We start from the raw sequence: 16,404 nt of genomic DNA, 5'->3' as shown, positions 1-16,404 counted from the left end.
CAAACAAAGCTGAGCTACTTGAACTTTTGTGCCAGGAGTGGCATAAAGTCACCCAACAGCAATGTGACAGACTGGTGGAAAGAATGCCAAGACACATGAAAGCTGTGATAAAAACCAAAATATTGATTTCTGAAAAGTTGAAGCATTAGAATTTAGTTGTTAAAAAATGAATATGAATTTGTTTTCTTTGCATTATTTGAGGTCTGAAAACAATGCATTTTATAAATACTTATGGACTTGTAGACTAGTTGGGAGGACGTTGAATCGTGTTGGTATGGAACTATGTTTTGTATTTTAACTTTATTACTTGATTGGAATAAATTGTATTTCTTTGGAATATACAGTATCTCACAAAAGTGAGTACATTTGGAAATTTTCACTTAGGGGTGTGCTCACTTTTCTTGCCAGCGGTTTAGACATTAATGGCTGTGTGTTGAGTTATTTTGAGGGGACAGCAAATTTACACTGTTATACAAGCTGTAGACTCACTACTTTACATTGTACCAAAGTGTCATTCATTCAGTGTGGTCACATGAAAATATATAATTAAATGTTTACAAAAATGTGAGGGGTGTACTCACTTTTGTGAGATACTGTAGATTACTACTGCATTCCTCGTTCATCTTCACACTCAAGCTCGTAGGGCTACTGGTAATTACACACACATAGGTATGTCTAAGCGACCAGACTTGGTATCCCTGAGTCGTGGATATTCAAAGCAGTCTGGTTAGGCCCAGGAACATATGACATTGGCTAGTCATCCCTGAGTCGTGGGTTTCGTAATATTCTGTGTAGCCCCAGGAACACATGCCATTTTACTGTAAGGTTCATGTTAAACAACCTACACCTTATGGACATTTATGATGACTGATATAGACGCATACCTACAGTTTGAATAGTAAAACCAGAGAAACTGATAATTTTGCAGTGGTCTCTTAATTTTTTCCAATTATTTATTTACAATACCCTCTTAATTGGGGGGTAAAAACACTTTTTGACTTTTAAGTGATATTTAAAAATGTGTACGAGTTTTGGTAACAGGACTGAGAAAAATGCAACCATCTTCCATTAAGAAACCTTGTAAAAAAAATAAGAACAATTGCCTGAGACTGACCGTTACACATATTAAATAGTTAAACATGTGTATTATTACATAAAGTGCTGAAAAAAAATAAAGAATGAAGAATGAATTTTAAGTTACAACATGCAAATGACACCGATTTGGCAGAATGGCACTTATACTGTAGTCTCATATTTTCATGTTGATAATGAAAACAAGCTAGCCGTCTTTAAAATTCTATATGGCCTGGTTATAAAAAATGTAATAATACTCAACGTACATAACTGAAATTGGTGACTTTATACTGGCACTACGCAAACTATTTTCTGTATCCACACATACCGACTCTGTTATTTGGCAGTTATATCATCTTTAGCTAGCAAATGCTTTGTGGTTAAGAAAATAAAAACATTTAAAAAATAAAAGCAAGGTTAACAAAAAATATTTCATTGTATAAAGAAAATAGATTCAAATGTGTTAAAAGTGTATGCTTTACTCATTAAATGGATTTTCACATTCGACCTTAAGACAACCGCCACATCGTCAACAGCCTTGTCCTATCTCCACAGAGCACAGAATATACTCAGTGATGTGCTTTGGGTCCCTGCTATTGTAAAATTAGCAATGCCAACTGTCTTGAGAATGAGCTAGGACCCACCCAGCTAACAAAATTACGTCCCAGGACGTGACCTCAAAGTTATTTAAGTCTCCACGAAGTCACGGTTACGTACTTGTGAAACGTCGCCTGTACGTACCTATGGTGTCAGCTGACGAAAGTTACGTCCCAAGTCTGTCCAGGACGTAGAAATGTGGGGGCCTCCGAAAGGCCTAATAACGTTATTTAGTAACGTTATAAAAGCATCAAACATCTCAAACTCAGTCTTAATATTACAAGCCACATCTGTCTTTACATGTTAAAATATACTTTAACTGTAGACCTAAAACAAATCTTAGAAATAAGCAGAGGAAAATGCTAAATGCTTAACATACTAAAGGGTAGTACTGCGATAATGGAAATTCTATTCCTAATCTTTTTCTCTTTTGTTGTCACAATCATCGGACTATACAAAATATTTTGAACCAATCACGTTATAACATATGTCTAGAAATGGTATGAGAAAGGATGTTAAACTATAGTTAATGATTTGGAGTCCTCTGCATGTATGGTTTGTATACAATGTATTGGAACCTCCACTGACCTCAGTGAATAAAGACTTGAATCATTGAACTTGTTGGTACTGCTTGAGCAATTTATTTAAACAATACCTAAAGTATCCTACCACACTAAAGCTGGTACTGCTAAAAAAAAGTCTAATTAATTCAGGTGCTGGTTCTTCATCTGTGCCCTCCTTCTCAACATCTTGTCCAATCTGCTCCTGGAAACCAGAAAAAACACAAACATTTAGGGGGGGGGGGGGTTTGAGTTGTACACCGGCTTGGTTATTGCGTATTGCAGTCTTCCACGCTGATTCTGAATGTCTTCTGTAACTACAGAGCATGCGGCAGAACTTAACATGAAAGACCTGTTCCCCAACAATAAATGCTTCTTCATTTAGTGTCTTGGTGATAGCCTCCAGCAAGTGAATCACATGCATTTGTGTCAAGCTACTGTAAGCATGAGAAATGCAATTCTTAAAAAGGACAATAATATAGGTTTCTGACCACTGCTTTAGAACATATCTTTTGATACAAGCACACAATGAGCCATTAAAAATAATTATTGTAATTTTCAGTCATACCTTTCTCTTACTCTTCAGCCGAGCAGGTGCATGCTTGAGGGTGTCGGCAATCTTTTCATCTACCTCTAGGTAGGTGGCCTTTGGGTAGGCTTTCAGGGCAGCACCTATATTGTTCAAAATGGTAATCTTATTTAAAAAGCCATGAATTGACAAACTTACATTCAATGTTACATAGTTATATGGAAATGATGGATGCAATGGTACAGTGGGCCAACTGTTTGGTGTGTATCACGGTTTGTGGGTCATGGTTTATCTAGGTCTGAATGACACGTTAGAAGTGGAAACACTTCTAACATGTAGACAACAGTGGCAAAGCAACGCTTGCAGACTACTACTCAAAAATAGTAAAAAAAGAAAGATTATACTGCCTTGAAAATTATACGGAGTGAATTGAATCTTGGTTTGGGTGGGTATCCCGGGAAAAGAAAAGGATGAAAACCCCTAGACTAGGCAACTATTTTGAAGAACAGACAAGGTTGAGGCTAAACATCTCTAGGTTGAGGTTCCCTCACTCTAGGAACGCCTCAATACCTTTGGCAGTGTTTTGTTGATATTCCCAAAAAACTATCCACAAAAAATAATTTCAAATTATTAAATTATACATCTGTACATATGCGCATTTACTCACATGCGACAGCATTCTGCATCCTGCCCTTCGAATAGTAGCCTGCCCACAGCTCCTCCGTTCCAATTTTCTTCAATATTCTCCTGAATAAAATTAATTCATAAACCATTGAAAAATATAATTCCATCACATTCTCTCATAACTGTAACTGTTAACTGGTAAAACGTGCCATTCCGTATTTAAAAAACTTCGTACTCAAATCCTATGAAATACCAAAATTGGCTAACTGCAAAACTTAGAACGAATAGTGTACTGCACCTCTAGTATAGCTAGCTACAATAGACTATGGGTTTGCCCCATCGCTCATATTTTTTTACCTGAGAGCTTGCGTTTACTGTAAAGTATTTCAGGATAAACCGCACATTTGTTTCTTGTCTGAACCTTTTGCAAATAATTAGAAACGTAAATAATTAATACAAATTACCTGACTGTGTAACATAGCTAGTTAGCTAGCTAGCTCTTCAAAAGTGTCGTACATATGTTCGCCCGCTCCAAATCTGATTTTGTTTGTGTTACTGTCGACTTTGTGTTACTGTCGCCCCCACCTCATTTCATATAGTATAAAGAGCACCATTGATTCTGAGCAAGACGACATGGAAAAAGAGCAAGTGATTTTTTTTTTTAACAAGGGCAAATTGGTAAAACCTGTACAACTTACCTTTCATATAATCTTTCAGAACCGTTGATTGTGTTTGACTGTCTCGTTCATACAGTGGATTTTTCAAAAGACCTTCGGCGGGAACCTTTCCATCGTGCAACACTGCGCAGAATCGTTCTAGCCACGCCCACTTCTCGATCTTTCTGGATAAATTCAGAATACCTTGCCTTTACCACAAACGTCAAGGGTCGTTGTATTCATATCATTTTTTCCCCACTTTTTACGCTTGAATAGGTTTACGCGCATGTTTCAAAGAAGTTCCCTGGATATCTGAATAGTGTCGTGATATTTAACCCTTGCGTGGTATTAGTATTTTAGTTAGTCAAGTCAAATGTATTTGTATAGCACATGTTCATACACAAGGCAACAAAGTGCTTTCCAGAAGACAAGAAAGACATATATATAAAATGCATGTCACCCAATGTTTGTCAAAATACTTAGGCCTAATAGATGTTCCCAGGAAGGCGTTCCGGAGGCATCCGAAAAAGATGCCCAAGCCACCTCAGCTGACCCCTCTCGATGTGGAGGAGCAGTGGCTCTACTCTGAGCTCCTCCCAGGTGACCGAGCTTCTCACCCTATCTCTAAGGGATCGCCCAGCCACCCTGCGGAGAAAACTCATTTTGGCCGCCTGTATCCGGGATCTTGTCCTTTCGGTCATGACCCAAAGCTCATGACCATAGATGAGAGTAGGAACGTAACGAACACCATGTTCGAGCATAAGGGTGTCCATCAGTGCACGTGGCACCAGAAAACCCTAGGCCGCAGGTCGATGATCGACTTTGTTGTTGTTTCATCTGACCTGCGGCCACATGTCTTGGACACTCGGGTGAAGAGAGGGGCGGAGCTGTCAACTGATCACCACCTGGTTGTGAGTTGGATCCGATGGCGGGGGAGGAAGCTGGACAGACTCGGCAGGCCCAAGCGTACTGTAAGGGTCTGCTGGGAACGTCTGGCCGAGTCTCCTGTCAGAGAGATCTTTAACTCCCACCTCCGGCAGAGCTTTGACTGGATCCCGAGGGAGGCTGGAGATATTGAGTCCGAGTGGACCATGTTCTCCACCGCCGTTGTCGAAGCGGCCGCTCGGAGCTGTGGCCGTAAGGTCTCCGGTGCCTGTCGAGGCGGCAATCACTGAACCCGGTGGTGGACACCGGAAGTAAGGGATGCTGTCAAGCTGAAGAAGGAGTCCTATCAGGCCTGGTTGGCTTGTGGGACTCCTGAGGCAGCTGACGGGTACCGACAGGCCAAGCGGACTGCAGCCCGGGTGGTTGTGGAGGCAAAAACTCGGGCCTGGGAGGAGTTCGGTGAGGCCATGGAGAAGGACTATCAGCTGGCCTCGAAGAGATTCTGGCAAACCATCCGGCGCCTCAGGAGAGGGAAACAGTGCCCTACCAACGCTGTTTACAGTAGAGGTGGGCAGCTGTTGACCTCAACTGAGGATGTCGTCGGGCGGTGGAAGGAGTACTTCGAGGATCTCCTCAATCCCGCCGTCACATCTTCCATTGAGGAAGCAGAGGATGAGGGCTCAGAGGTGGACTCGTCCATCACCCGGGCTGAAGTCACTGAGGTGGTTAAGAAACTCCTCGGTGGCAAGGCACCGGGGGTGGATGAGATCCGCCCTGAGTACCTCAAGTCTCTGGATGTTGTGGGGCTGTCTTGGCTGACACGCCTGTGCAACATCGCATGGCAGTCGGGGACAGTGCCTCTGGGATGGCAGACCGGGGTGTTGGTCCCTCTTTTTAAGAAGGGGGACCGGAGGGTGTGTTCCAACTATAAGGGGATCACACTTCTCAGCCTCCCCAGGAAAGTCTATGCCAGGGTTCTGGAGAGGAGAATACGGCCGATAGTAGAACCTCGGATTCAGGAGGAACAGTGTGGTTTTCGTCCAGGCCGTGGAACACTGGACCAGCTCTATACCCTCTACGGGGTGTTGGAGGGTTCATGGGAGTTTGCCCAACCAATCCACATGTGTTTTGTGGATTTGGAGAAGGCATTCGACTGTGTCCCTCGCGGCATCCTGTGGAGAGTGCTTCGGGAATATGGGGTCCTGGGTCCTTTGCTAAGGGCTGTCAGGTCCCTGTACGACCGAAGCAGGAGCTTGGTCCGCATTGCCGGCAGTAAGTCAGACTTGTTCCCTGTGCATGTTGGACTGCCCTTGGTCACTGGTTCTGTTCTTAATTTTTATGGACAGAATTTCTAGGCGCAGCCAGGGGCCGGAGGGTGTCAGGTTTGGGGACCACACGATTTCGTCTCTGCTCTTTGCGGATGATGTTGTCGTGTTGGCCCCTTCAAGCCAGGACCTTCAGCATGCACTTGGACGGTTTGCAGTCCAGTGTGAAGCGGTGGGGATGAAAATCAGTACCTCCAAATCCGAGGCCATGGTCCTCAGTCGGAAAAGGGTGGCTTGCCCACCTCAGGTTGGTGGAGAGTGCCTGCCTCAACTGGAGGAGTTTAAGTATCTAGGGGTCCTGTTCACGAGTGAGGGAAGGATGGAACGGGAGATTGACAGACGGATCGGTGCAGCTTCTGCAGTAATGCGGTCGATGTATCGGTCTGTTGTGGTGAAGAAAGAGCTGAGCCGCAAGGTGAAGCTCTCGATTTACCAGTCAATCTACATTCCTACTCTCACCTATGGTCATGAGCTTTGGGTCATGACCGAAAGGACAAGACCCCAGATACAGGCGGCCGAAATGAGCTTTCTCCGCAGGGTGGCTGGGCGATCCCTTAGAGATAGGGTGAGAAGCTCGGTCACCCGGGAGGAGCTCAGAGTAGAGCCGCTGCTCCTCCACATCGAGAGGGGTCAGCTGAGGTGGCTTGGGCATCTGTTTCGGATGCCTCCGGAACGCCTTCCTGGGAAGGTGTTCCGGTCCTGTCCCACCGGGAGGAGGCCCCGGGGAAGACCTAGGACACGATGGAGGGACTATGTCTCCCGGCTGGCCTGGGAACGCCTCGGTGTCCCCCCGGAAGAGCTGGAGGAAGTGTCTGGGGAGAGGGAAGTCTGGGCATCCCTGCTTAGACTGCTGCCCCCGCGACCCGGCCCCGGATAAGCGGAAGATGATGTATTTGTATGTATGTATCATAGACTGTATATATAATGGACGACGCCCTTTCGCTCTTTTCCATTGGTGAAAAATGAAGCCACCAGTGTCCTGATACGGCGCTGACATCTTGGACTTGCGTCTGCGCAGATAGCGATCTTGGGACCAGTTCTGCGCAGTAGTTATGCGCAGTAGCGAGAAGGAAGTAAAGCCGTAAAGCCGCGAAATCAACGGCGCCACCCCTGTGCCCCGCCCTCACTCTCCCTCGCAGAATGCGCATACCGTAATCAATCGCAAGTCCAAGTACAGTACAACCTTTGCTTGTTAAACCTAGACGATATGTTATAGCCTAACTTACATCATGTTTAACCTTAATTTAGAATAGGCCTAATACAAAAATAATTGGTAACTTCTAGCTAACGATCACCTGCTAGCTATTAACATGGCTATTAACGAGGCTTGTTGTCTTTTAGCTAACGTTAGCTAGCCCATTACATTTATTTACTAATTAAATAGCTTATAAATTGAACTTACCGAAAAAAATTCAAAGATCGATTGGAAATGCCAGATCGGTTAGCACAATGTACTGCAGAACAACCCATTATGTCCGTGTGAAATTATATCAATTATAGAAATTTAGAGATTAAATGTAAAGTTCCAATCTCCTCAGTCCTCCGAAGATTCAGTGGCTCCTCGGCTCAGATAGCTGTCAATCACAGCTGTGAATCACGACGTCACACCACCGTTTTTAGAGCATTAAATAACTAACTAAAAACAAACTTATTTTAAAAACAAACTCTTTAATTTACATTAGCGTGATACAAACTACAGTAAATGACAGAAACCAGCTTCGGAAAAAATATATTTGAAGGGTAATTTAATTGTTTAGTTGATCTCGCGTCCCATTGAATAACATGGGGAGGGCGGGGTTTATGACCTATACTGGGACCACTCACCAGGGGGCGATCGAGACGTTTTGGCTTCACTTTTCAGGGCTTGTGCGGCACGCTTGGTATGTATGTATTTGATCAAAAATCCCTAGAAGAAACAGTTCGACATCTTAAAGCTTCCACATGTTGTCTCGACACACTGTCATCTGACTTTTTTACAATTTTTTTTAACTCTATAACAATGGATCTAAAGCAATTAGTACTATAGACCTGTATCAAATCTCCCTTTTATAGCCAAGATCATTGAAAAGGTTGTCTTCAGTATTTGACACTGTCATAGAACACTTCTAGACAGGCTGGACAATTTCCGATACAGTCTTTAATTGGTACAGATCTTATCTAGATGGCTGGAGTTATTTCGTCACCATCTGCAATCATGAATCTGATAGGGTGGCTATGATATGCAGAGTTCCCCAGGGATCAGTTCTTGGACCGCTTCTATTCTGTCTCTATATGCTACCTCTGGGCCAAATTCTATAGAACAACAACATTTTTGGCAACAAAAATAAAAGAACTAGTATCAGTAAAGAGCAAGATGTTCGGGCCCTAAAAACCAGGGACCAAGTGTGTAATCTTGGTGTTCTGATAGACTCAGTCCTCGCATTTAACAGTCAAATCAAAGCGGTCACCAAAAAATTTAGTCAGAATCAAGGTCTTGGTGTCCCAAAAAGACCAAGAGAAGCTCATCCATGCTTTTATCTCTAGTAGGGTTGACTACTGTAATGGACTCCCCAAAAAGACTGTAAAACAGCTGCAACTCATTCAGAATGCTGCTGCTAGAATGTTAACCAGGACCAAGAGAACAGAGCACATCACTCCAGTTCTTAAATCTTTGCACTGCCTTCCAGTTACAAAATTTATTTTAAAGGGGTGCTTTTAGTTTATAAATCACTGAATTGTTTAGGCCCTGAATACATTTCTGATATGTTTGAAGAATATAAACCGAGCAGGGCTCTTAGGTCCATGAACACAGGTCAGCTAGTAGAGGCCAGAGTCCAAACTAAACATGGCTATGCAGCCTTTAGCTGTTATGCTGCAGACAACTGGAATAAACTACCAGAAGAGACGTGCCCCAAACGTATACATTTTTAAATCCTGGTTAAAACACTCTTTTCACTCACCTATGACTGAGCGCTTAAACGTAACCACACTGTTTAGCTTTACAGCTTTTATATAGTATAGTAGTATAGCTTTCCTCTTGGAATCTACTATGGAATCTACCAGTTATGTTTTTATTTAGTTTTTATTCTATTTGTATTTTCTTATTCAATGTTTTATTATGATTATGTTTTATTGTTATTTGTTTTCATTCCATTATATTCTTATATTTATCCTTTTCTTTTTAAGCACATAAAATGAGAGGCATTCAGCTGCAGCCCTGCAGACTTGGCTGGCTAAAACTCATACTTCTGTTTAATCACTTCCTTCTTGTCAATTCCCTTTCAGTCTTAGAAGAGACATCGCAAATGACACTGGTAAGAAAATGATTAAACTTTAGATAAAATCAGCATATTAAATTCATACACATTTTCTATTTGTCTACACCGCTAACTAGTTAGTACTAAGTAGCACTGTTTGTTTTCAAGGTACTGTGTCAGGTCACTTGTAAACCTGGCAACTTTTTCATGTTTGCTACGGTAGCTACTGCATAGTACTGCATAGTACTGTAGCTACACATTGTTTATAATGATAGTTATGTAGGGAGTTACAGGTTTACATTAGCTGTGAGCAAAATTATTGAAGCAGTGGATTTCACACTTAAAATTGCTGGACAGCATGATTATCCAAAAAATACTCTATCATGGGATTGTCCCTAGGGAATTATTAATTAGTGATGGCCATTCGAGGCTTCATTAGCGCTATTTTAGCAGCAGGATATCACAATAAAAGCCATAATTGAAATGTATAATGCAATATAGTTAACAATCTAGTCTGTGAAAAAGAACAGACAAGAATAACATTGGAACGGACATTAAACATAAAATGTACAGATTAGATTGTTAACTATATTACCTTATATATTTCAGTGATGGGACTGTGTCTGTCTGCGGGTAGCGTTTCGATGTACAACTAAAAACTGGTATGGCCTTTTATGAGTTTTCAGTTAGGATGATATAAACAAGTGAAACAAAGTTGTTTTTGTATCTAACTTAAACAACATATTTTCAAGAGATACTGTTGGTAAGCTAATATTAATCATGTACATGTAATATTCGTAGTCAATAACATTAAAGAATGTTTAGTTTGGATAGCTGTAACATAGAAAAATAGTTTATTTTATGTTTATCTGAGGTGATTCTACAGATATTGTTAGTGGGTTGAATAATACTATTTAGTTATGCTATTGTATTATAAGTCATTGTTTTAATTTTGATGTAGGTTTTACATGTACTGTTTTTGTACTGTGTTATGTGTACAGTAAGTGGGGCTGTGTGCACGATGTGGGTAAAATATTGAATAGCAAATAATTTTTTGACATATATTGCAAATACGCTTGATTTGATATATTCAAACATGGGTGTAAACAGCGTATCATAGCCTACATAGAAAAACATTATTGTGTATCGGACAATATATTGGTGCCATTCTAGCTTTAAACATATGTCTTCGCTAGCAGTTGCAATATTAACTCAAAATAACATGGAAAAAAAAAGATTTTTCCAGGTATTTAAGTTAATCTCCAAAAAACCTACTGCACCTGCAAGAAAATCTGTTACGGACGTAGGATGCGTGCCCACTGATGTTACGCCCACTGATGTTCGCCATTGGTCGGTTTAAATTGGGGTTCCTGAATATTAAGTTACACTCAATGATGTTCGCCATTGGTCAGTTTGGGGACATCCTGGTTTGACACACGTTTCAACGCTAGGTGTCATGTATGGGTTTGACGTCATTACGTTGAGTGTACTAATGGAGGAAGAAGAGTAAACTAAAGTTACAACTTTATCTCAGATTCCATGTGATTTCATTCAATATAATTTGTCAAGATATAACACTAGGTTCAAGCAGTTCAAGAAACTGATATAGAAAACAAAAGTGTATTTGCTTTGACTACATGTTGCAAAAGTGCTCTGGTCTGATTATGCTTGTACCAATTATGTAAAATAAAATGGTATTTTCCATTAACATTTAATTGTATTTTTTTTCAGGATTTAAATTGTTTGATAACATACAACTGAAATATATTAATTTGATGACTTAAGTGCCTCTAAAAAATAGTTTTAAGTGTTTTGGTTACAGTCAAGAATGAGACACTGGTGGTTTAGAAAGCTGCTGAGTGCAGTTATAATACAGACATATGCATACTCACTATGCCTGCCATGGTCAGTTTTTCTTTGAGTAACCATTGCTTGGTTAGATGTGATACAGTAGAAGGCCATCATTAGGATGTTGATGGTTAAGAATGCTGCTTATTGCAGTTACAATAGTTGATCTGAGCTCTACATGTTACAAAGTGAAACAGGCCTCCCTTTTGCACAAGTTTTTGCACAGGATTACAATTTATGTATTTTCCATAGATTCAACATATTAGACAAATGTGAACATGCTGTGTAAGGTACATTGTGTGGTGGACCTGTGAGGAACAACTTCAGTGTCAGCTAAACTGTTCTGAAGGTCCTTTGCCAGGACCTGTGGGTTCTGCTGTGTAGATCTGACCAGTTTTCATACAAATCATTGTAATGGTTTCTCGTTCCTCTGACTTGCACTGTACAATTTAACAGCAGTCTTTTAGAAAGTTGAAATTGGAATTTTCTACAGCCTGTTGCAGAAAGGTGGCAAGTTTCAATTTGCATCATGTAGAGGTCAACATCTGCTTACAGAACAATTCATTTTTAAAGGGGTGCCTGGAACAAGCACATTTTAAATTATATAGTAATGACATGGTTATGGATTTATAAGTGTTAGATGTCTTGGAATTCATTATCTGGGGTCTAATTTAACCCTTGTCCTAAAAGTTGATTCAATAGCATAAATTACAAGTAGAACAGGTCCAAAAGAGCATAACATACATTATTGAAACTCAATTAATACAGCCCAAAATCTTAAAGTTAATGGCACAACCTAAAAATACAAAATTAAATGATATGCCAGTTAGACAATTAAACATTTAATTACCCCATTAAATATTCAAAATATTACATTCCAACAATGACAAAACTAAACTGTTTCTTTATGTACTGTGTATTCAGCTTTGGCCAGATTCTGTAGGCTTTGGCTTCATCCTATAATGTTGTATGGCCTGCTGAACCTTTCCAAAACACTGTACAGTTTACTTTTGCTAAACAACTGATGTTCCTTTTCTCTTTGTCTCATAAAATTATATTGTGTTTTCTGGATCTTGTAATTGTTGTTGTGTGGAAACCAGCATTAGCTGATGGTTTAAAGACAGCTAATAGGTATCTCCATAAACAAAAATAATAAACAGAGAAGCTCAAAAAATCCTCCTTTGTCTATTTCATCCATTAATGTTTCAGTGTCTTCAAAATTATCAAATAACAACATGAAATGGGAGAGAGCTTATTGTTCCTCTTCTAGAGTTGAGGCCTCTCTGAACATCTGCACAGCACCCTGTATTTCCTCATCATTCAGGGGTGAGGACTTGTACCCGGTCTCAGAAGAGGCCCATGTTGGCATTTACCCAGGCAACAGCATCCCCCAGCTCAACAACACATCTTGGGAACTGAAATGAAAGATCACAACAATCACATAGAAGTAGAGGTGTACAAAGTAAAAGTACTCAACTGGGTTTGGCTGTGTTCTCCACTTTAAGGAAGTATCTAATTAAAGATCTAAGTAACATGGTAAAGCAAGCAAAGAAAAAGAAAAAAATATATACATAAACATACAATAACATAAAACAAATACTCAAATGAAAACATCAAAACAAATGAAAACAATCATAATAATAAAATATAAAACAGGATAAAAACATAGGCTATAAGGCTAAACACTGTGGTTAAGTTCAGGTGCTCAGTCATAGGAACGTGAAAATAAGTGTTTTTAACCTGGATTCAAAAATGTATACATTTGGTGCACGTCTAAGATCTTCTGGAAGTTTAGTCCAGATGTGTACAGCATAACTGCTAAACGCAGCTTCTCCAAGTTAATTTGGACTCTGGGCTCTACTAGCTGACCAGTGTTCATGGATCTAAGAGTCCTGCTCGGTTTATATTCTGCAAACATAACAGAAATGTATTCGGGTCCTAAACCATTCAGAGATTTATAAACTAAAAGCACCACTTTGAAATCTATTCTGTAACTGACTGGAAGCCAATGCAAAGATTTAAGAACTGGAGTGATGTGCTCTGTTCTCTTGGTCTTGGTTAACATTCTGAATGAGCTGCAGCTGTTTTACAGTCTTTTTGGGGAGTCCAGTTAAGAGGCCATTACATCAACTCTATTAGAGATAAAAGCATGGATGAGCTTCTTTTGGTCTTTTTGGGGCACCAAGCCTTTGATTCTGGCTATATTTTTAAGATGATAGAATGCTGTTTTGGTGACCACTTTGATATGACTGTTAAATATGAGGTCTGAGTCTATCAAAACACCAAGATTATGCACTTGATCCCTGGTTTTAAGGGCCCAAGAATCCAGCTCTTTAATAATACTTGTTCTTTTATTTTTGTTGCCAAACCCAATAATCTCACAATTATCTTGGTTTAATTGTAGACAATTTTGGGAGTTCAAAACTAACCAGTGATCAATAAAATTAATAGGAAGACTGTAAATTATCAATTAAGGTCACTGGTTAGTTATGAACTCTGTTTAGGTAATTTAGCTCATCCTTAGCAACTTAGCAAAAAAAACATTTTACACCACTGCATAGACGATGGCCATGACAAATTATTATTTTGTTTGCATTTCTAAATAATGACAACATAGTGTATATGAAGCTACAAAATAAATGGATCTTACCTGCTTGCATAGAGTGACAGGTGCATCACGCTAGCATCATTAGCTAGTTATAACGTACCCTAATTGACTAGAGCTGGCTTATGCCTCGTGTGGTGCATCCACCTGTCAAACCCCGGCCGGTGTAAATTTTGCACCCCCCTCTGCTGGAGCCTCATGCACTGTCAATACGCCTCAACCAGGATTCGATTGAAGCAGAGTTGCAGCTGCACTGCAAGCTGGAACGCTTCGGTACTTTACCGATAGGTTTTAGGTAATAATCGCAATCCATGCGCCACATCATGGCAGAAATAATACAAGTACCCTACCTCGTCGCGTAGCTAGCTATCTTTAAACGTAGCTATAAGGGGTTGTCGTGTTGTCTGTCTCTGGAAAGCTTTTCGAATATCAGATTCAAAGATTATAGTAGATAAGCGATCTTAATGAACACGTTAACTATCCCTAAATATATAGCTAGCGGTTGTCATTTGGAAGCACTTAGCGCAATCTTCGTCATTGACCCTGTAATACTTCATGCACTTATTCGAAAACACCACATCAATACAAACCTAAAATGGACGTAACTTAATATTAAGGAACCCCCATATTAAGTTATGCCCCCGACTTGCGGTCTGCTGACATACCCTCCTCTGTCTAACTTCAGTCATCAGAACACGTTAAACTTTGATCAGTATCTGTGACCATGGCAACAGTGACGTCGGTGCAACCTGGGAATGACAGTTTATGTTCAACTTTCATTTAGTTCCTAAGGAAGCATTGATGGACAGCAATATTCAAGAAATGCCAAGACATTTTCAAGTGGATTTTAATTGGGGTTATGACTGGGCCACTCAAAAATATCTGCCTTGATAATCCTTTTATAATCCTTGGCTTTTTTCTTTGGGCCATTGCCATACTGAAAGTTGAACTTACTTCCCAGGTTTCTTGCTGCATTTTTCCCCCAATTACTTCTCTGTACATTGCTCCATTAATTTTTCCTTCTATTCTGACATTTGTACCCATGAGAAACAACCCCATAACATGAAGCCATCACCACCATGCTCCACATTAAGGACAGAGAAATCTCCCTTTATATTATTTTTAATATTTATGTTATATTTGTTATAGTATATACTATACTGTTTTCCTTTTTTTACCTTTTATTATTTTATTCGGTAAGCACTTTGAAATGTGTCCTTTGTAAGAAACTTGCTAAATATGGCATCCTGTAGGCTAAAGCACAACTGTCAACGAAACTGCATTGCAATGCTGGGTTCTATTGCAATATATTAAATACATGTGTTTTGTCCAGAGTACCATGAAGAGCCCAACTGATAGCAGCCCTGACTACAGGAAGCCCCGGTCCCAGTTCACAGACACGGCCGACTACCGTCGCGTGGGAAGGAACACATGGCAGGATGAGAGTGGGGTCTATAGTACCCAGGGAGGCACATCCAGGGCCCAGGGTCAGATCTCTAACCCTGTCTGCCCCTAGATCCATCACCTTCCTTCCACCAGAAACAACCTGGCCTGCCTATGGTTCTCACATTAGTGACCACAGACTATCTACAAAATGTTTTCTCTTTCTTTCTCCACTAACTAGTTCTGTTAGTCTTTTTTTTTACTTTAATAAAGCACATATTGCTGGACCTTTTGGTTTTCCTAGAATACTTATTTGCTTGGTTTGAGTGGAAGCTAATATACTGCTGTCCTCACTATTTGGGTTACATCCCTCAGTGTTTAATTTTGTCTTCAAACATCTGCTATCTCTCTGTCTGAGCCTTATGATCTGCTTTCCTATTGCTTTCTCCTCCCGACTCCTAAGGCTATGGTTGTCTACTTCATTGTTTATATTGGTAAAGACCACCCCATCCTAATATCTCAGTGTTCTTAGTTCCTCAAAATAAAAGCATCTGTGTTAGTTTTTTCCTCAGCAGAGGCAGAAAGAAACAGACCAATTATTCAAGTCTAATAGTCAGAGGACTGGCGTGGGCTTTCAGACTCCACTGGGTCTCTGCAACCTTAAATGCTCTCTTATTGAATTACACAGGTTTTATACATGTGTTGTGGGGGTGTTTGTGTGTGTGTGGGTCTGTCTGTCTTTACACCACTGACATGATGGTCTGTGTGTTTGTAAATGTCATTCACCATTTAGCAGATGCCCAAGCAAACTCCCTGACCCCCCCATGGGATGTGAACTTTGTGGATGTTGACCCATAAAGCACATCTGTGGGTGCCCATGAATTCTACGGTCTTTTCTGTAACAATGCAAATATTCAGAACTCCTAAAAGACATCTCAAGCCAATTTTCTTCTTGTATTTTCTTGCACACCCCCCCTTCAAAAATGACTGAAAGAACAAAGTGACGATGCACAATTATGCATTGAATTTTCCAAGCTCCATTATGGTAACTGGTGACCTTCGCCCTATTGTTGATTAACAGG

The 16,404-nt window shown here is 40.4% G+C and overlaps 1 protein-coding gene across 3 annotated transcripts in view; it reads left to right on the top strand.

The window, feature by feature from the left end:
* LOC105029835 (protein C9orf135 homolog) overlaps positions 1–15,770 on the top strand; it is a 30,246-nt gene extending 14,476 nt beyond the window's left edge. For all 3 annotated transcript variants that reach the window (XM_010903387.4, XM_020052144.3, XM_010903388.4), the window contains exon 6: positions 15,273–15,770. In XM_010903387.4, coding sequence (XP_010901689.1) covers positions 15,273–15,455 — 183 coding nt within the window. In that variant the 3' untranslated portion in view covers positions 15,456–15,770. The remainder of the gene's footprint in view (positions 1–15,272) is intronic.
* The last annotated feature ends 634 nt before the right edge of the window (positions 15,771–16,404 follow it).

Source organism: Esox lucius, chromosome 13 (assembly GCF_011004845.1).
Source record: "Esox lucius isolate fEsoLuc1 chromosome 13, fEsoLuc1.pri, whole genome shotgun sequence".
NCBI classification, from domain to species: domain Eukaryota; kingdom Metazoa; phylum Chordata; class Actinopteri; order Esociformes; family Esocidae; genus Esox; species Esox lucius.
The sequence above is the reverse complement of the archived record's forward strand: the minus strand, read 5'-3'. Positions and strand labels throughout refer to the sequence as shown.